The following is a 21,571-nucleotide window of genomic DNA, read 5'->3' on the forward strand; positions in this document are numbered from 1 at the left end:
TGGAACTGTTCATGGCTTATTTACTTCAATAATTGTTTTTAACCTCAGAAAGGGGAAAGAGAACACCGCCCTGGGTCCCAACATCATTTACCATGAACTCATTGGCGGACCTTGGCAGATGCTGTAAACTCAGTGGCCTCCTGTAATTATCTCCTCCCTCTCCTGCCATGATATAGTGGTAATGGATATAATACCTCTACAGTGATTGAAAGCTCTAGAGCAAACATAAACCTGTGACCCTATAGTTAAATGTACAATTATTCTCCTTGAAGAGACTGAAGTAGAAATGTGTCACTATGTATAGATATGGCAGATGCTTTATCAGAGTGACGTGATGGCATGATAAATAGCCAGTATGATAGTGCGTAAATTGTTGCAGCTGTCAAACACATTGTCAATTTTTTATCTTGAAATAAAAATTGTACCTGAGAATAATGTTTAAAGTGATGTTCGGGGAGCAGATGTAGCTCAGTGGTTGAGCACCTGCTTCCCATGTATGATATCCTGGGTTCAATCACTGGTACCTCCTAAAAAGATAAATAGATAGGTAGAGAGGTAGGTAGGTAGGTAGGTAGGTAGGTAGGTAGGTAGGTAGAGGTTGTAGTGTCTTTCTACTCATAATTAAGGAGAATTTATTACATAGGTCTGTTTTTAAAAAAGACAGGGGAAAAAATCCCTCATGTCTAGCTACTGAGATCACAAAGCCTTATTTATTTGTATGGTTATGAAAATGCATGCTTCATTTTTAAAATAAATTAATACTAACATGAATAAGAAATGTGTTTTTGCAGCATAATAATAATCTTTATTAGTGTGCTTTAATGGTGCTTCTGTTTGCTTTACTAAACAGTCAGATCATTTTGTTTCTACTTGAGGATATGCAAGTTTTGTCTACCTGTAAACTCACAAGATATTAACTTGCATTCCATTTTCATAACAGTAAGTCATTACTAATGATACATGTGGACTTCAGTACAGCTTTTTTCTTAAGGGTGGAGAGGGAATATTTCTTTGTATTTGTCATTTTACAGGGAAAAACATTTAACTTGTAAATAAATGTACTCCTTCCATTTTGGTTTATGAAATAATTTAACTAGAAATAGAATGATTATTACCGATTTCTCTGAATATAGTTCAAATAGTTATTTTAAACATTAAGAGGATCATATAATACTATTTGTTCAGATTTTACTTTTCATTATGTATAAGGATATGGGGAATAGAAAAAACAACAGTTATAGACATTTCACAAGCAATGAATCTGAAACACATCTCCCCCTTTTTTCTTAAACCAGTGCCATGTGCATCAGAGCTACAGATAAATCCATTTTGAGTTGAATGTCTATATAATACATAAATGAATGAGTCATGAATTTTGTGTTGGTGATATTCTATTGTTCCCACCCAATACCCAAGGTTTTATATAGCATATTTTTAATATTTGAAAAAATATTTGATGACATTTTAACACTTTTTATAGAACATCCACTCTCTATCTTTCTGCTCATTCCCACGTATCATGAAACAGGGCCTGAAAATCACTGCTTTAGAAAAAATTAAACATATGAAACAACATTAACAACTGCTCCAGAAATAATCCAAGGTGTAAAAAAAAAAACAGGAAATTTTGGAGCTGTGCCATTTACTTCTTTGCTTTAAAAATTGATTTCAGAAAGCTAGACTCTTAACATTTGAGCTCATGTATTTAAAAAGAAAATAAAACTGTATGGATATTCAAGAAAATGTGAACACTGGTTTCCCCCAGGCAACAGAGCTAAGATTTAGAAAGTGTGGCAAGGAGAGATATTTTTCTTTTCATGTTGAGCATTCCTTAATCTCACCCCTTGCCACTTCCACTCTAGTTCTTAATTGCTGCCTAACATACTACCCCAAAATTTAGAGGCTTAAAACAGCAAACCTTAAGTATCTCCTGGTTTCTGAGGGACAGGAATGCAAACACAAGTGGGTACCTCTGGCTCAAGTCTCCCATGAAGTTGTAGTTAAGAAGTTGACGGCAGGGCTGGGTCTCGTTGGAAGACTCTCCTGGGGTGGAGGATTGCATCCAGGCTCACACACGTGGCTGTGGGCAAGCCTCCGTCCTCACTGGCTGCTGACCCGAGACTTCAGCTCTTCACCACTTGGACCTCTCATTAGGGCTGTTCACAATGTGGAAGCTTACTCTCCCCAGTGCAAGGGATCCATGTGAGAGAGAACAAGAGAGAGAGCCCCAAGATGGAAACCAGAGTCATTTTATAACTTAATGTCAGAAGTTACAGCCCACCATTTCTGCCGTGTTCTACTCATGAAAAGTGAGTCACTAAAGCCAGTCTACACTCAAGGGGAGAGGATTACACAAAAGCAGGAATGCCAGGATGTGGGGGTTCCCTGGGGCCGTCTTCCAGGCCATCTACTGCCTCAAGGCACACTGGGTCTTACCTTGGTAAGTGGTAAGAAGCACTGGGCGACAGATAAGAAAGGAAAATTTAAAGATATTTATCTGCATTCTCTGTCACTTTTACTTTCTAAAGATTCTCCAGAGCTTTGTTTAAAGTGTTTTCACTGATCAAAACCAATTCTGAATAACTTTATTGTCAGTAGCTAATCATAAGCAAGAAAATCGTATGTGGTCAAGGAAGGAAAATCTCAGTAGAAGAAAATCAGTTTGATTGACTTGCTGTCAAGTGAATAACAATTTTGTATCTCCATCTTTTTAAAGGGAGAACCAGGTTTCATTGGTCCTCAGGGGGAACCAGGCTTACCAGGGTTACCGGGAACAAAAGTAAGTGGAGTCTTTCACCCCTTTTTTCTAAAATTTCTTCATATATTTTTAGTCCATTGTGTTGAAAGAAATGTAGGGTAGCCTTAATATCTAGATCCAGATATGTTTTTCTTAATAGAAAACTGAAGCAGCTTAGTCCTCCCATGACAGCACTTCTAATGTAAATATCATATTAAGTAGAGAAATGGAAAATTAGTTCCATAAAGCCTTAGGCAAGGCAACAGGGTGCTGGAATATATTCGTTGTTCCAGTATTCCCCAAATTGCCCTAAGCTCTATGATGCTCTTAGCCTACTGCCCACATGGAACAATGGGGGAATTCTAAGGAGGGGAGAGAGAGCTCATTTAACTCCTGCTCTTCATCACTGATTTTAGATTCAGTTGTAAATCAAACATTATTACTACTCCTCCATCACTCCCTAGATTTCAAAGGCAAGTACTGATGTCATATAGATTCCTCTTATCCCAAAAAGATCCAACCTAAATAACATCTGCAGAAAGATTCTGTAATGGAAACCATTGCATGATCCTCTACTTGGCAACCCTAGAGAAGCCCCTAAAAGCAAAATCTAAATGCTGCCACGTAAAAAATTATGTTGCCGCAGACATTGTCAGGCCCATAGTTCTGTTTTTATCTGCCCAGTAAGACGTAAAGAGGTACAGCTCTGCTGATGGAGCTTTCCTCCTGACAGACTCATGAATCAAAGGAGGGGCAAAATTAGATCAAACTGCATTCTTTTATTTTTAAACCATAGCAGTCTTTGCCTCAATGTGCAGTGCATCTACCAGAAATAAGCAAGGAGATGATATCCAAGATATTGAGAAATATATTCATGATCTCTTCTGGCAGAAGGGTCCTCATTTCCACTGGTCAAATGAAAGTAACTCTAATCCTACTAAATGGAAACTGTGTGGCCTAAGGGAGACTGAAACTCTGTTGAATTATGCAAAATTCTATTTTCATAAGCAATTTTCTTTTTCACATAATGAGTTGTCAGGCTTATTAACAAAATAAGAAGGAATTTCTGTTTTAGCCTGAACAGATTCACCCAAGAAATGTGCTTTCTGGAATAAAAAGAGGAAAAATAATGAGCATTCCCTTTTACTGAAAGAGGTGTTATATTTATTCAGGCATGTAGCTTTAGAGCCAGGTGAGAGAAAGGAGGCATCCTCACTAGTGAGCACAGCACACAGCGAAGGGAGATATGACCAGTCTAGGAGAAAACCAGATGTGAACAAGATTTGTAAATATTTGTGGCATTTGGTTTGCTTAACAAGGGAAAGAGAAGAAACACAGGCAGTGGAGTTCATATGAAAATGTCTTTTAATTCACTGATGTTCAACTATTTAGCAATTTTTAAAAAGACCCCAAATGCAGATATTTAACATCAACATTAATTGCTGTTTATAAAGAATCTAGTACGATTTTATAGACCAGATACTTTTATAACTGATACCATTATAAACCTGCAATAAAAGTAAAGAATGTACTTATACCTGTTTTGTATTTCCTCAAGAAAGGACATAAACGGGAAATTGGTTTTATTAACAATATTTTGAAGTTAGTTTTCAGCTGAATTGCCTGTCTAACATGAATTCAGTAACAGAATGGAAAAAAATATGATTTTAAAAATCTCTTAATTGAACCCCACTCTTTTCCAGCTGTGTAGCATTCTGGGTTTATATCAGTGAGTTAAAATTTAAAAATAAATTTACCCTCCTTCTTTACTCCTAACATAGAGCAATCATAGTAAGAAAAGATCTGTAATGGCATATAAAAATCTATTTACTCAATCCTCAGTGTCTTTATCACTTCCCAGGAATAGACCTCTGTCAGCCCAAAGAAATGGGATTTTATTCAGAATATTTTAGGATACTTTGAATGATATTGTTTATTCATTTATTTGATAATTATTTTTTGGCAGACATTTTTCTAGCATTGAGAGTGAGGAGAAAAGGCAACAAAAACAGTCTTTACTCTCCTGAAGCTTACATTCCAATAATCTGTGAGGGAGAGGTGGAAGGAGAGAAAGAAGTAAACAAGACAATATCAAAGAGTGGTAGAGAACTAATTAGGGCACCATGATAAAAAGTGGTTCTGTGTAAAGTCATATAGACTCCACTCCTATGGTATATTAGAAATGAATGATTATTAAAGAAACACCAAACTACGTAGTTTTTAAAACAGAAATTCCTTACATGGACAGAAGTCCCTCAGTCTCTACTCTTTGGAATATCCTCCTCTGGATCATCCTTTCCATCTCCAACATCCAGTCAAGTCCTGTTCCTTTCTCCCAAACTCTCCATTTTCACACCCTCCTCAGTCCATGCTTAGAACCTACTTGAATCCCCTGCCTTCTTGCCCTGTCTTTCTTAATCCTTTCCCCAATTTCTCCCACCTCTCCTGCAAAGCAACGAGGGCATCCCAAATAGGCATAATATAGCTAAGGGTCTTGGAATTTTTAGCTTTACTTCACCTATCATAGATCTAGTTCTATTTCCTCTTCCTTCCCAAAGTGAATCTGTTCCTTCAGTAAGGAAGATCATCAACAGTCTCGATTCCAAACATGTTTGATTATTGAAGTGTATCCATCAAGCAGGACACCAGGCACTTTCTACTCTGTGGGTAGGGAGTGTAAAATGGCACCCTCTTCCTGGAGGGCAATTTGGCAAGCTTTTAAAATGTTCATACTTTTTGACCCAGGAATTCCTTCAGCTAGGACTTAGCCTAAGAAAATGATCAGAGATATGCAAAATATTTACATACAAATATTTCTTTCTTGTTAGTTTTTGGGGTTTTTATTTATTATTATTATTATTATTATTATTATTATTATTGAAGTAATGAAAATTCTCTAATGATGATGGAAGTGATGAACATACAACTATGTGATTATACCAAATCCCATTGATTGTATGGATAAATTGTTTTATTAATATGTATTGATAAAATTCATTTGTTTAAAAAAAATAACAAATAATGGATCCAAAAATTGAAGACTGAGCACAGTCAGCTTTAAAGGACAACTTTCCTGCTTTTAAAGCTTTGTGACTTTGGGCAAGTTACTTAACCTCTAATATCTTCCTCACTTTCTTTGAGGAGTAAATGGATAATGCATGTAAAGTTTTTCATGCAGTTCCTAGACTCATCAACAGTGCACTAGTCAACAGCAATAATTATAAAATAAGCCCTACGCCTCTCAGGACATGACTCCTCTCACCTCCAAGAGCCAGAGGACCGCTCGGGACCCAGGGGGTCCCCTCTGCTGTCACATACAGCCTTACATTACTCCCCAAGTCCTAACTATTTTTTGTGCATCTTGTCTAACTAGATCACTAGTTCCTTGAGGGCAGTAACCATATTTATTCTCCACAGGTTAAGAGGTAACAGCTCTGTGCATCGCACCATTCTATGCACTTGTCATTAATAAATCATGAGATCAGTACTATAGTTTTCTCCCTTTTATGGAATAACTGGGGCTTACGGAATTAACCAGCCCCAGAGCACAAGCTGGTAAATAGCAGAACGACCCGCCTAGAATCCAGGATGTTGAATTACAAAACTTGTGATTTAACCACTTTGTCATGCTTCTTCCCATTATATTTAAGAGGTGGCTGTTAAATAAAAGCATATGTCCTGTGTCCATTTCCTATTTTGAGGTATAATGATGGTCCGTATCAATTCCTTTTAAAGACTTCCTATTTATCAACATAGGTATCTGATAGGCATTTAGCAAATCATTTCCTTGTCTACAAAATGGGAATGATAAACTAACTTGTCATAGTTCTTTCAATTATTAAATAAGATAATCATGTTAAGTGATTAATATGGCAATGGGTACACCATCTTCCTGGAGGGCAATTTGGTAAATAAGTGGTAACTCTCTACTCTCCTTCATTCTATTCAACTCATTTATTAATCCCCAAGGACCATCCTGGAAGGGAGCCGGGTTGCCACTTACATGTTCTGCAATTTGTGACAGGGTGAACGAGGGGAGGCAGGGCCTCCTGGAAGAGGCGAGCGAGGGGAGCCTGGAGCCCCTGGACCAAAGGTCAGTTAATCTTATATTGGAAAATCACATTCTTGTGTCTAGAAATAAGTGCCACTTTTTCACACATTTTAGTGTGAAACTAAAATAAAATTCCTTAACAGGTATTAAAACAGCCAAAATGTCAAATAATCTATTTAATGCGCATTGGTTGGGTCTTTTCAAAAGGCATTCAATGATTCATCTTCTCGAGCTTACTCTCTTTTGTTAGTGAGCAAATTTAATAACACATCCAAGTGTAAAGGGCAGGTATGCTGGCATATCAGTACATTGCCACACAATGTGTTTTAAAATTTACTGAGAAAAATTTCTGTTGATATGTGCTGTGTTCATTTTTGTTGGTTTGTTTTTTCAGGAGGCACTGGGGATTGAACCAGGGACCTCATACATAGGAAGCAGGTGCTCAACCACTGAGCTAAACCTGCTCCCGTGTTAGTTTCTATAGTAACCTCAGGATATGCAACACCTTGAAGATAGTAGAGCAAAAGATTTATTTGTTCAGTCTTTTCTCATCTAAACTTTCCTGCAAACTAATGTGGTAACACTTTATTTTAATAACCCATCCTGGAGACAAAGAAAATGATTTGCTCTAATGAAAAAGAAATTTATGTGGACAGACACCATTGAGACTAATGAGAAATGTTCACAGAAGTCTCCCACTGGTGGGAGAGCAGGCTTCAGAATTAAAAAGGAATGGAAGCTGGTGGGGAGACTGTATTAATAATACAGTGACGATGCTTACATTTAGTGTCATATATAGAGAGTGCTATATACATGCATCTATTACATGTAATTCTATATAACCATAAATATGGAGTGTTGCATAGAAAGAACCATGTATTGAGGCAATTAAAATAAAGTGTTTCCATTTTTCTTCATTACTCTGAGTCGCTACTAATTTCTTTTTTCTGTTCTTATCCCCTCTGTCATTTTCTCTTCTTCATCTTCATATTCTCCTATAATAGGGGAAACAAGGTGAATCAGGAACTAGAGGCCCAAAGGGGTCAAAGGTCAGTAACAACATTGGGTAACCATTTTAAATGTAACACGGGGCCATCAAGAGTTGTGCTTTTGGCCTCTTTCACAGAGACTTTTTCCTCTGATGATATCTCAGATTAATTGGTTTGCTTCATCTTGTTTTTTTGTGTTCTTGTATTTCAGACTATTTTTTTTAGAGCAGTTTGTATTTCCTGGCTCATAAATATATTCTTTTATATTTAAGCACTTTAATTTAAATTTTATATTCTATAATCTTATTTTTCATACCCTAGATATGAATTTTGATAGATGTTCAAATTATATTGCTTTTAAGTTAGTTGCCTCCCTTCAGAGCATTAAAATGTTATCACCAGTTGAAATTTTTCTTTTACTGTGTTCCCTTATAGTATCTGCAATAACGTATAGACTATTAATAGAATCATGCTATCTAAAAAGCTATTAGCTAATAACGTGGGAAGATGGATGCAAAAATTAGGAAAAGCAGCAAAATTATTAATGCTCCATTTCATAGCAGATGTAATTATGATTGCTAATCATATTAACCTAATGTGGATAGAAGTTATAATCCTTTTTCCCACTTATCTTTCCTGGTGCCTACCCAGCATATAGGAATATATATATAAAGACATATAAAAAGGCTTTGAATTCCGTATACGAAAGAGGCTCTAATAGTTTAAGGCTGTTTTAAAGAATCATCAGTCATATGTTCAAACCTCTTCTCCACAGTTTTGATTTAGACTTCTGAGAATTTTGAGCATTCTGTGAGTGTACATGGGCAATTTGGAGCTTGTAGTGTTCCTGCTATCGCTCCAGGTGGAGTAACAACACCATAAATGGAGATATTTTCATATTGCATTTAAAAAAAAATGAGCTGAGTTTGCCCTGTCCCTGGACTTCAGCTCTGGGAGCCTGGTCCAGACAGCTGCTCTCCACTGCAGCACCTTCTGAGTATTAAAATGCCGGTACCTGTACATAAACATTTCCTCAGATCCCCATCATTGGGGTGCTAAGCACGACCTTTCACTCCTACTTCTCCCTAGAAATGAGCTTTCTGTTCCTTGCCTACCCAAACTGGTTATATTTTTCTTGTCAGAGAATAGACAGCCTATTGCTTGGCTCTTTTCCCTTTTGCCCCAACTCCATTTAAGGCAAGGGCATGGCTCAAATCTGAAAGATAAAAGCTTTGCATGTCATAGAAACCATTTGCTTTGCTTTTGAAGCTCACGCCTGGCAAAAAAAGTCACCCCGTATCTTGTCGTTCCAAGAAATGCTGTTATCTGAAAGGAGAATTTCAGTTTCATTCAAGATGCATCTTAAAGAAGCGGCTGCCATTGGGTGATTGCCGCTGTTTTTCCACCTCAGGCGTTCATAAAAGGGTGCCACCGGATGGCAGGAATACAGCCTTAGATTTGCTGAGATTCCTAGGCCATTGGCCCCGCCCCTAATTCGGTTTTTTTTTTTCCCCCTCTCTCTCTCCAATGGGGAAAGGGTGATCGTGGAGACAAAGGGGACCCTGGCGCTCTGGGACCGAGGGTGAGTATGCCTCTCATCTGAGCTTTGGCCCATCCACGCCCAGTTTGAGGTACGCGTCCCTGTGGCTTTTACAAGACACGGCACTGATAATGCCCAAGGAGAGCATCACAGGCAAACTAGTATAATTACTTCTACCCTCCTCCTTTTTTCTTCTTTTGTTTACCAGGAGCAATGTGTGTGGGGATGAGAAAAAGGTCTAACTCACTCTTCCTATCTATCTCCCTATGCTAAATGAGCAATAGCAAGCCCATAGCCACCCAGCTAATAGAATTGTCCTGTTTTTTCAATTAATTCAATTATAAAAGAAAGCAATAACCCATATGTTCAAAGCCTTAAAAAAAAACCAAGCAGGCAGGGAATTAGGACATGACGAATGAAAATTAAGTGGCAGAACTAATGACTAGGGCAGAAACCTTCAAAGAAATATATATTCTTCCTCTTGTTCCCTATTTGGTTTAATTTTAATGATATTCTATTCCTGTTGGGAAAGCTAAACATTTCCTATAGAACAATGTTCTGTCCTCTTAAAGATTGAGGACGAAATCCATGAGGTGTAGATAAGAAGAAAAAAGTGAGGAGTTGCTTTACTAAATACAGGTAAAGTCAATAAAATCTTGCAAGTCACATTAGGTTAGCCAAAATTTTATAATTTTCAGAAAACAGTTGTAGAGATTGTTATACCTGTTTCTTATCAAATTTCGTATATTTAACCTACCAAAAACAGCAATTTTAAAGTGATTTACCTCCTTTGAATAAGGACAAAACTTTAATATAATTATTTATTCCAAAGTGTAGTTGGGCCTTTGTAAGGAAGTAATGGTCAGAGAAGGCTGCAAGTTGCTATTTCTGTTCTGTCACAGTCCCTCTACATATTCTCCTAATTCCCATGATTTTTCCAATTGTTTTTTTCATAGGGACCACCTGGTCAAAAAGGGGACCAAGGAGCCACCGAGATAATAGACTACAATGGCAACCTCCATGAAGCCTTGCAGGCAAGTGAATTTCCATCCTGGACATAGACAGAGAATGACCCTGATGAGAATCCCTGTCTGTGAATATTAACTCCCATACCCCTCTGATCTCAGAACACTCTGCTGCTTAAAGTACACCTTCTCCTTGTTCTCCTGAATCCATTCTGTTTTCCCTGCCCCAGTTTATTCTCTTTATTTACAGCATTTTCAGTATCTCCATTTCACTTTCTCCTTTTCTCTCCCTTCTACCTTCAAATATGCTTAAGTCTTGTCAGGCTCAAACTTTGTATTAGTTTGCCAAGCTTCGCCTCCTTGCTTGGAGTGGGAGCTGTAATTCTGGAGCTGGAGCTGCCTGTGTTCCAATCTCAGCTCTCTTGCTCACTAAATGCACAGCCATGGGGAAATTATTTAACTTCTCTCTGCCTCATATTTCCTGTCTCTAGAATAATAATAATAGTATCTACTTCACAGAGTTGTTGTGAGGAGTAAATGGTTAAATATGTATTATGCATTTAAAACAGTGCCTGGCACATTGGTAAACACTGTATAAATATTTCCTTATTTTCACTACTATTCAGTTCTTTTCCTTCCATTTACTAAAAAGGCATCGTACTATGTGGTTTGACTCTACCATCTTTGCTTCCTATTCATCCTTTCATGCTTAGAACACTGTATTCCAGTCTCTATCATCATTCTTAACAAAGATCATCATTCTTAACAAAGATCAAAAATAGCTTCTGGATCAAACTCATTGCACTCAATGCCTTGGCTTTCCTGTGACATTTATACTAAACTGTCTTCTTTTTAAAACTTTTCTTTTAAGTATCTCAGAACTGCTGCTGTCATTTCTTCCATTTTCCTTCTCTGATGGATCTGCTTCTATTTTGATAATTTCTCTGTCCATTGCCTAATTTTTCATATTCACATGTCTCTTCTTTTCTTGTTATAATCACCTCCCAGTTGGTCCTCCACTTTCTGGCTCCCAAATCTCCCATCTCCAGCTCTGATCTGCATTTACCTCTACCTGCATAAGGATATTCCCACTATGGGTGCACCATTGCCTTATGAGCTTCCACCACCACATACCATTAAACTGATTATCTCTCCTCCCATCCATCAAACTGATTTCCTTTCTTAACTACCCAGTTTCTGTTAGTCATACCATGAGTATTTGAATTCTTTGGATAGAAATTTTTGAGTCTTTTCAAAACAACTCTTAGTCTCTTATCCATTATAAATTGCCAGATGCCGGATACTGCTATTTCCTCTTTTGAAGTACTTCTTTTTTTTTTTAAGATTTTTTAAAAAATTTATCTCTCCTTCCCCTCCCTAATCCCCCCCATCCCCCCACCACCCGGTTGTCTCCTCTCTCTGTCCATTCGCTGTATGTTCTAATGTAACCGCTTCTATCCTTCTCAGCGGCACCAGGAATCTGTGTCTCTTCTTGTTGCATCATCTTGTTGTATCAGCTCTCCGTGTGTGCTGCGCCATTCCTGGGCAGGCTGCACTTTCTTTCGTGCTGGGTGGCTCTCTTTACGGGGTGCACTCCTTGCACGTGGGGCTCTCCTACGCGGGGGACACTCCTGCATGGCACGGCAATCCTTGCGTGCATCAGCGCTGCACATGGGCCAGCTCCACACGGGTCAAGGAGGCCCAGGGTTTGAACTGTGGACCTCCCATGTGGTAGGCAGACGCCCTATCCTTTGGGCCAAGTCCACTTCCCTGAAGTACTTCTTGAGCTAACCTCCTTCTCTCCATTCCTACCACTAGTACAACATTCTGTTTATTTCATCCCTAACACTGTATCAGCCTCTTGACCTATTCCTATGGTCCTGGTGACTCCTTGCCATTCTTTTTTTCCCTCCTTTATTTTTAAGGAAGCATTAGATTACATAAATATTACGTTGAAAAAAAGGGATTCCCATATAACCTTCCCTTTCCCTTCCCCTTCCCACACTTTCCCCCATTAACAGCATCTTTCATGTTTCAAGCTACCAACCATGGTCTTGAGGATTTGGGAATGGTGATGCCCACTCTGTTTCTGATTGAGAAGGGGCTTAGATCCCATGGGGCAGATGGATGGGACTGTCTTGCTTAAAGTTGTAGATTTTGTTTTTTGGGTGGGGGTTGTCCATCATCCTTTTTTTAGTTGTCTTGGGTGAGTCTAATGAACTGGAGAGTAGGCGTTGACTGCAATTCTGCTGAGATTCAGGGATCAACCGGGATATAAGTAGCCAGAATATTTAAATCTCTGAGACATATATTTAACAGGAATAGTGCTGATTATGAGTTCAAATAAAAAGAACCATGTGTAGGAAAATTATAAGTGAGTCTAACTCTGATACATTGGGAAGACAGGTTATCATATATTCCAAGGTAAGGCGCATTAGTGGGGAGCCAATTTCCTAGAGTTGTCTGCCCTACCCACCGTTTCTAGATGTCTCTAGAGCCCAGGAGCACCGCTGCCTGAGGCACTGTTTACTGCGGCAGTCAGTGAGATCCTCCTGAGACCTGCGTAAGCAGAACCTCTGGAATGACCTCTGTACTCGCTGTGAAATCTCAGCCATAAAAATTGTGTTTTAATATTTCCCCCTTTTGGTCTACATCTTTTTCCAAATACATTGAATACATCCCGTCACTCCAGGGCTACTTTTCCTAAACCATCGCTTATTTTGATTGCTCTAATCTACACAGAAACCTAAATGACTCTCCTGTTGCCTACTATATCAAGTCCAAATTCCTCAAATGACTTTTAAGGCTCTAATCCTGCCTTTTCCATGCAGATTTTTTTTTTCTCCACAATATACAGTCTCCCCTGGGGTGGTCAATTTTATCCTAGTGGTACGAATTCTCTCCTTTTGCTCCTAGGTTCATCCCATTCTTCTTTCTTTCACCCACCTAAGCCTTTCCAACAATCCACTACTGCCATGCAGAAGAGTTCTTTCTCTTAATCCTTTTAACCATTAGCAGCAGAACCCAATAGTTTAACATTTAATTGTTCGCAAATTGCATAATTAATTTCAGTCGTACCTTTCACCAGATTGTAAATTTATATCTTGGTGACAGAAACATGTCTTATGCTTTCTGTATCCCCCAAAGTACCTAACCCAAGAATGGGTATGTAAATATTAAATAAACGGTTATTGTTTAATGAGTGAGTATACTTAATTCATGTGCTTGAAATATGAATTATCATAATTCTCTACTTAAAAGCCAAATTATTCTATTTAAATCTTTCTCTGCCACTTGGCACCTGTTTCATTTTACTAACATTACCTAATTGTGATATATCTGCACTTCTGTAGGTACTTTGCTACCGCTACCATTTTTAACTAGTGAAATACTTACTAGTTTTTACAGAATCTATTTTCAACTCATCCTACTTTGCTGTTCTTTTCTTTCTATTCCTTCTGGTAAAATGTAAAGAAAAGCGGGTTTACTGTTTTGAAAAATGTTGTTTGGGCAGTGTATTCAATCAACAGCCTGAATTAGTGTACCGCAAAGTAAGTAGTTAGACCTAAGCAGTTGCCTCTGGGATATGCTGCTTTCCAGAACCTGTTTTCTAAAGTATTGCCTCTCCCCCTACAAGTTGACATGTTCATGTGGAGAGAGGGAGAGGTAGAGACAGAAAGTACAAAGTTTTATTGTACCTACTGTGTTTGCTGAAGTTCTTATGAAATGTAGAGGCAACACTTTTTAAACTTAATTTATTACCAATATTATAAATTTCCCTCAAGCTGCTTCCAGTGTTCCATAATTCTTGTTATCACACCTTTAAGAAGTATTCGTTCTCTTATCTCCCAATAAATGCTCCAATATTATTGGCCATTTTTTGTGGCCAATTGTGAAAAAATCTTTTATAGCAGGGGTTCTTAACCTTTTTTGTTTGACAGACCCCTTTGCCAGTCAGTTGAAAACCACAGACTCTTTACTGAGTCCACACTATGGTGTGTATTATTTAATAAATATATCACACCCGCACCAGCATTTCCCCGCGAGAACAATGTTTTTTTGAATTTCAGTTCAAGCTCATGGCCCTTTGTTAAGAACCCCTGTTTTAGAGCATTCTTTGCATGAGGAGGGCCTACACAGGCAAGCTACCCTTAGCCTAAAACTGAGATCTCTCTTTAGATCTGTTACTAACTAGCTGAGTCATTTTGGGAAAATTTCTTAATGTATCTACACTTCATTCATCTCTTCTGTAAAATGAAGATGTTATTGGGATAGCATTTTTCCAAGACCACATCAAATCTAATATTTTTCTTAGAGTTATGTTTTTAGATAAGCTTTGACATTTCTTGCTGAAATGCCTAAAAATACTGAACCTAATAAAAAATCTAGAACCTGCATCTTGTTATGAAAGACTGTATTTTCTCTCTTGGTTTCTTTCTGTCACCTCAAGTTCTATATGACTGTATACCAGTCAATATCCGTTAAGATCAACTAGATCATGCTTATCTCTCAACCTAACAATTTATTATTCTTATTGTATTGTTAGGACAATTATATGTTATGCTTGTAAATAGTTTTTATTTTTTCACTTCAAACCTATTTACTAGTTTTTCTAACAAAGTACTGTAATGGACAACGGGTCCCTAATAAAATCAATTTACACTAATAGCTATTAGATTGAGACTAGGTAGTAGAAATTTACTTTCTAATTCTCTGAACAATAATGAGTAGTCACAGTTTTGCAGGTTTTGTTTCATTATTGTCCCCTTTAAAAGATATATCAGCAAAAAAACTAGAATAATTAGATAAATAGGAATCTATTAAAGTTATAAACATCGTACATTAGAAGTATAAAATTTTGCTCTTACTTCTACTAAAAATTATTTACCTATACATTTGACATAAATCATTTTTTATTTTTATTTAAGGTGGTTATGTCTCCACAATTAGCAGTAAGACACCTCTTTCTTAATTCAAGTTTTTAAAAATTTTCATCACTATTTAAACTAAACCTGCACTCTAGTGTGAGTCATCGCTGATTTTAAACTTTCATCTTTATGAGAAATGAAAGAAAATAATTTTTAATTCCAAAAAGATTCAATTAAACATCTCAGGGACTAAATCATCAAGCAGCCTAATTGATAGGCTTCAACCAATTTACAATTGCCCTAGTGCATGCCTTCCAGTTCACTTTATGTCTTACTGGAAAACTAGATGTCTTTCTCCATCACTACCTAAAATTCTGGTTTTTAAGTCATTATTTGAGTGCAAGAGAAAGCCCTGCTGAGTTTATGTAGCTTTACCTTAAAGGAACCAGATACAAAAAATCCAAAGTAAGACATCTTTAGGATTCTCTGGGTGTCTGAACACTGGTGCTTCAGTATAGTGGTTAAAAACTAAATGTTTGTAAATTAGGTTAGTTTGCTGTCATTTGTTCTTCCATTAACTCCATTATTTGGATGGAATCTATCCTGTATTTCAGGTCTCCCAAACATAGTTATTTAGCAAAATCATTTAAGCCTCAATAATATTATTTTATTATGATAATGCCTTAAATTTAAAAATTATATTCCTTAAAGTTTAAAAAACTGAAGGTAAGCCTATGTCATGTTTGTGGGGCAGAGGGGAGAGAATGAAATAAGACTAGGCACATACTGGAAAACTTCAGAGTGTTCCTGTCTAGACTCCTTTCTCTTCCTAAGGTTTTATGCTTCTGCTTTCTAGTTTAAAATGTAATATGTAGCAAAGTGGGTTGAGCAACTGCTTTGCATGTATGAGCCCCTGGGTTCAATCCCTGGTATCTCCCTAAAAAAAAAAAAATATGTAAATGGAAGGCAATGGTAAAGAAATTATCTCTACTCTATAATTTACTGATAGCCTGTTTATATGACTTCTCTACATTATAACAAAGAAGTAGCTTTTTTTTATAACTCTAAATCTAGCTCTAGCTCTAGGTGAATCTCCTCAGAATAAAATACAGTGTTTCTTGTTACACAGATCTAATGGTTTTTTTATAGCCTTGATAAATTTTTTGTAGCCTTGCCCTAGAAGCACCAATTTTCTTTCCTACTGTGTTTTCTCTGAAGCTGTAATGATCATGACTGAGTTTATCTTAGAACACTAACTTTGACCATTTGTACAAATGTTTTCTAAGGAATATTGACACCATGTCACCAGAGCCACAAGTATTTGAAGTGAGATTATTTTTTACATCAGCAATAATAAAAATAACAACCTGAATTAGAGGTTGGAATGGAGTAGTGGAATGCAAAGTGATGGTGTTTTAAACTGATATCCTCAAGTTTACATGTAATTGGATGCTTCCCTATGACCAGAATTTCTAATGGAAAATGTTCTCCCCTTTATGAGTTCATAAAATTGGTATAAGCTCTTTCTAGAATTTTTAACACAAAACATAGCCTAGGAAATATTAATATAAAAACATGATTTATGGGGTAGGGATCCAGTGTTTTGGAGATTCATACTTTGAAAAAGTATATTCTCTAATAGAACTCTAGCACTTTATCCTAATAAATGACAAATCCATGTCAATTCATATCCTCAGTCATAGCACCATAAAAAAACAAGCTAATTATAATGCAACAAATAAGCTACAGGATAAATGAGAAGAAAAAATATTATTTATGCAATTGGATATTTCAGCTTTTCTTTAATCAAAGTTCTCTCTAGAACAGGTCCCTTATTGAACAGCAAAGTCTCCTTACTTCATGGTTTTACTGACAAACCTCTAGTGTATGCCTCATCACTATATATTTTTTATAATACAAGGTGAATTAAAATTTTGATATTTTCTTTTGCCTTCATCCACAGACTTCTAAAATAAAAGTCTATAAATAATTTTTAAAAAATTATTTGCAGTTCTGTATTCGTTTGAAGACAGGATAATATTTTCTCAGTGCCTTACTCTTTCTACATAAGATGTCAAACTTGCCAACATATTCAAAAAGTTTATTATTTCAGAAATGTCTTATTGTACTTTGGCCCACAAAAGAGGTAACTCTGTGTTTATCAATACATTTTCCCAACAGAAAATTACCACCTTAACTGTCACGGTAATTCCTATTGCATGACTTTTTGTGGTTTATGACTTTCTATTTGGTGTTCATGCATGCTAGTCATATGGTACTAATATAGCCGTTCTTTTTGTCTGATACTTAATATGATGTTTCCTTATATTAAACATCTTTTATGACATTTTGCCCCAGTTGAAATACCTTGTTTACTTAGTGAAAAAGTCAAGAAAAATAAGCTATTGCTATTTTTCTTAAAATTCCTTGGTCCTATCTTGATAATGTACCTTTAGTCTTTAGTGCTTGGGAAATCAAATCCTTTTTTTGGTAAGGGGGGAGGGTGTATCTCTAAATATAGGAAGTATTAGTAGGCTAAATCATCCCAAGAAGGTAAATGTGAGACATGGCAGCAATTTTACATTGTCTTACAGAATCAGTCCAAGTGCATCTTCCATATTATTTTGAATTATGTGTTATATTTTAGCATATGAGTAGGTAGTTTTTATAATTATATGACCTGTGAGATTTTTCCCCATTGCAAATCAATTTTTGGGATGTATGATTTTGACAGAAATAGGAAGGTATATAAAACATTTATTATTTAAGGCATGAATCTTAATACATATACCTGCTACTTTTTAAAACTTTGTGTCTTTTCTTGATTTAGGGTCCCCCTGGACCTCCAGGACCTCAAGGAATGCAAGGGCCCAAGGTTATTTATGTCAATTGTTTCATTTACTACATACTCATGGGGCAGAGAATCTTGTATTAAGTATATGGATCTTGGAAAATCAGCCTTACAAAACAATGGAGAAGCTGAGATCAGCTATAATGTTGAAGAGAGTTAAGAAAATAAATTCTGGGATGAAGTAAGGGATATCAGAATAAAAGAAAATTAAGAAAAATGGGAGAGATATTTCATTTATTTGAGGGGGAGGGCATAAAAAAGAAAGGTGAATATAAAACAAGAAAAATTGAGTTCTACAGAAATTATGAACGTAAAGAAACACTGCATGTGGTATATAAAAAAAGGAAAAGATTTAGAGGTGGACTGAAAGGAATTTACTCTGACACTAAGGAAGATCTTACCCTCCATTTCTTTTGTAATAAAAACACGAGACGTTTTAGCATGATGCATTCACAAAGAACAATTTTAGGAATAATTTTTCAATCTTTTTTTTTTAACATACCTCTCTATTATACACATTCATACATTTTATTTTTTTTTTTTTTTTTTTTTTTTTTTTTTTTTTTTTTTTTTTTTTTTTAAAGATTTATTTATTTATATTTAATTTCCCCCCCTCCCCTGGTTGTCTGTTCTTGGTGTCTATTTGCTGCGTCTTGTTTCTTTGTCCGCTTCTGTTGTCGTCAGCGGCACGGGAAGTGTGGGCGGCGCCATTCCTGGGCAGGCTGCTCTTTCTTTTCACGCTGGGCGGCTTTCCTCACGGGCGCACTCCTTGCGTGTGGGGCTCCCCCACGCGGGGGACACCCTTGCGTGGCACGGCACTCCTTGCGCGCATCAGCACTGCGCATGGCCAGCTCCACACGGGTCAAGGAGGCCCGGGGTTTGAACCGCGGACCTCCCATGTGGTAGACGGACGCCCTAACCACTGGGCCAAAGTCCGTTTCCCACATTCATACATTTTAACATCATATCTTATCTAATGAAACATGCCAATGACAAAAGGTAGAAACCTAAAATTACTTGAATATATCTAGAATTTGTTGTTAGTGACAATTTTATTGCTTCAAACTAGTGCTTAATTATTTAACCATGTTTTATCAGTTGATACACAGCCAGTGACTGACTTTTCAGAATAGCGTTGTCTGAGCTATGTGTTGAAATAGACTTTCATCATGGATTTTGTGGAGGATTCAAATGATTTTGAAATTTATCTTTTGTTTATGCTTCTTAAAGTGGTTTATTTGGTAAGCCCATCATACACATACACACCCACACACATTGGCTTTTGCACTCTTTCTAGATAGTTACAAATGGAATTTTAGTACATAGGAAAAGCAATTTTCTATTACATAAGCAAATTACATTATTCAGGTCCTTGCCTATCTGAGTTGTATTTGGAACATAGATCCTAACTTCAAACAGATTTCATGTATAACATTAATGTAAGTTTTGAGATTTTTAACTTTCTATTCTTCTACCATGTTCTGGTCCTTAAGAGATGTAACACAAAGAAAGTTCCAATCATATACACCCAGTCTTTATTCCTAGTGAGCAAGTCTGCCTGGATCCCTATATAATATTTTGGTGATCTGGACCAGACAATCTAGAAGAAAATCTGCAGATTCCTTTTTCCTCTGTATAGAGTCAACCAAGGTTTAAGTTCCTTGCTTCACCTCTTCTCACCGCCTACTTTACTAGGTCTCCAAAGCAAAAATTGTCCCCAAAGCTAAAAACATACCTCATTCCCTGAAAATTTCAAAAGCTTCCTTCTCTTCAGCCTAAAGGCCTATACAAGCTGAAAAGATACCCATCCCTTGATGCCAACAGACAATAAGGGCCACGTGGCCAAAAATGCTGCATCACTGAAGCCTGCATCCCTCTTGTTTTATAATTCAATTGCTATTCATTTATTAATTCAGTTATTTGATAAGTAATTTTTGAGCCTCTACTTTGTGATATAGACAGTGGTAAAGGGTTTCAACAAGCAGCTTAAAGCCTAGGGAGAGAGACAGGCAATTGAGGCATAACTACTAATAAATAGAATAAGTGCTTGGAATAAGAACAAGCGCTACTGGCAGGCAGGGGAGGGCCCCTCTCAGTGTGGGGAGTCAAGGAGGCTGTGAGCTGAAACTGAAAGACAGGGAGAAGGGCCAGACAAGTGGTGCGGGGTGAGGGTCATCAGACTTCCTCACATCTCACCCCTGCCACCCTTCCCATACACTCCCCCTTCCCGCCTCCCACACTCCCCCATGAGTCTTGTACTCATGATCTTGGGTGGAAGGAAAAAAGAAAAGAAATATGCCCGTGCAAAGTCCTAAGAAGTCTTATTCCATAGCCACTTAAACCTTACCATTTTACACGTTCACAATTGTTTAGCTGATTTGGTGCATTTCTCCTTGAGAAGGCTGAAATAATTGGGGTAGGAGGTGGCCCAGACCAAGAGCCTGGAAAGTCAGCCGCGTTCAAGAATTAAACCCACTCTTACCTCAGGACTCAGACTGAATGGGAATCTAGGCAATTACCATTTCTCCTCCCTTTATCAGACAAGAATTGTTCGATCCCTTAGCATTAAATAAATCTTTACAAACAACATTTGAGTAGTGAAAGATAAAGCCATTAATAACTCATGAATTATGTTTCTCTTTAAACATTCATGGGGCACATTTTAAAGGTAAAAAGCAAAGCAGTCATTATTGGACCCAGAGTGCTGACAAGTTTTCAGTCCCTGAATGGAACGAGGGCTTAGCCAGGTGCATCGAACCTCAGCAGACTTGCTTGTGGCAGAATAAACTGCTGCTACCACAAAGAGCAGGAAATCTGAAAAAAGGAAAGGCGCCTTTTTTCCTTCCTTTTTTATTTCATTTGTTTGGAACCACAAGTCATGCCTTACTCAAACATTGGAAGGCTCAAGTTTCATGCTGTGGCCCATAGCTCTTAAAGTTTTTACCAGGGAAAAAAAGCTCTAGCCATTTCAATTTTGTGGTTTATAACATCACCAAAAAAGCCTTTGTAGAAAATACAGCTTCAAAGCTCCGTTGGAATCTGTCTGTGTTGCAGGGCCACTCACACCTCGGAAGGTTGTTTTCACAGTTTCTGGGGTGTTGGAATCAGGGATTTTTGTAATGGGATCTGCATACATTGATACAAAATAATAACTAGTCATTCAAGGAAGTTGTTTGTGTAGTATCTTTAAAACTGAAAGGTGGCTGGACATTTGTTGTATGAATAAATCTTTAGCATATTGTTTAAATTTGTTTTTATTGGAACATCTTGAGTTTAAAAAAAACATAAATCTGTATATTTTGAGTTTGTCAAGGAATCTGATAAATCATAATATGAGTAGTAAATTTTCATTCATTCGTAGCCATGATATAGGAAATTGAATTGTTCCAAAAGTAATTTTATGTGGATTAAGATATTATCTGATTTATTATGTCCTTCCGTGAGACTCTCTTGGAAATAGCACATTCACAATTATTATGAATTTGTATCCAGTATTCAAACCATGCCAGCTAAAATATTACAAATTCATGAGGCTTTGCATTTTAATCTTAGGATAACTCATATTTTGCC

The 21,571-nt window shown here is 37.1% G+C and overlaps 1 protein-coding gene across 1 annotated transcript in view; it reads left to right on the forward strand.

The window, feature by feature from the left end:
* The window catches only part of COL25A1 (collagen type XXV alpha 1 chain), a 513,961-nt gene that overhangs the window by 454,088 nt on the left and 38,302 nt on the right, over window positions 1-21,571 (forward strand). The window contains exons 19-25 of the mRNA XM_058294312.2: window positions 2,717-2,779; window positions 6,762-6,830; window positions 7,793-7,837; window positions 9,315-9,359; window positions 10,274-10,351; window positions 17,332-17,355; window positions 17,981-18,025. Coding sequence (XP_058150295.1) covers window positions 2,717-2,779; window positions 6,762-6,830; window positions 7,793-7,837; window positions 9,315-9,359; window positions 10,274-10,351; window positions 17,332-17,355; window positions 17,981-18,025 — 369 coding nt within the window. The remainder of the gene's footprint in view (window positions 1-2,716; window positions 2,780-6,761; window positions 6,831-7,792; window positions 7,838-9,314; window positions 9,360-10,273; window positions 10,352-17,331; window positions 17,356-17,980; window positions 18,026-21,571) is intronic.

The sequence above is a fragment of the Dasypus novemcinctus genome, chromosome 1 (assembly GCF_030445035.2).
Source record: "Dasypus novemcinctus isolate mDasNov1 chromosome 1, mDasNov1.1.hap2, whole genome shotgun sequence".
Lineage (NCBI taxonomy): Eukaryota > Metazoa > Chordata > Mammalia > Cingulata > Dasypodidae > Dasypus > Dasypus novemcinctus.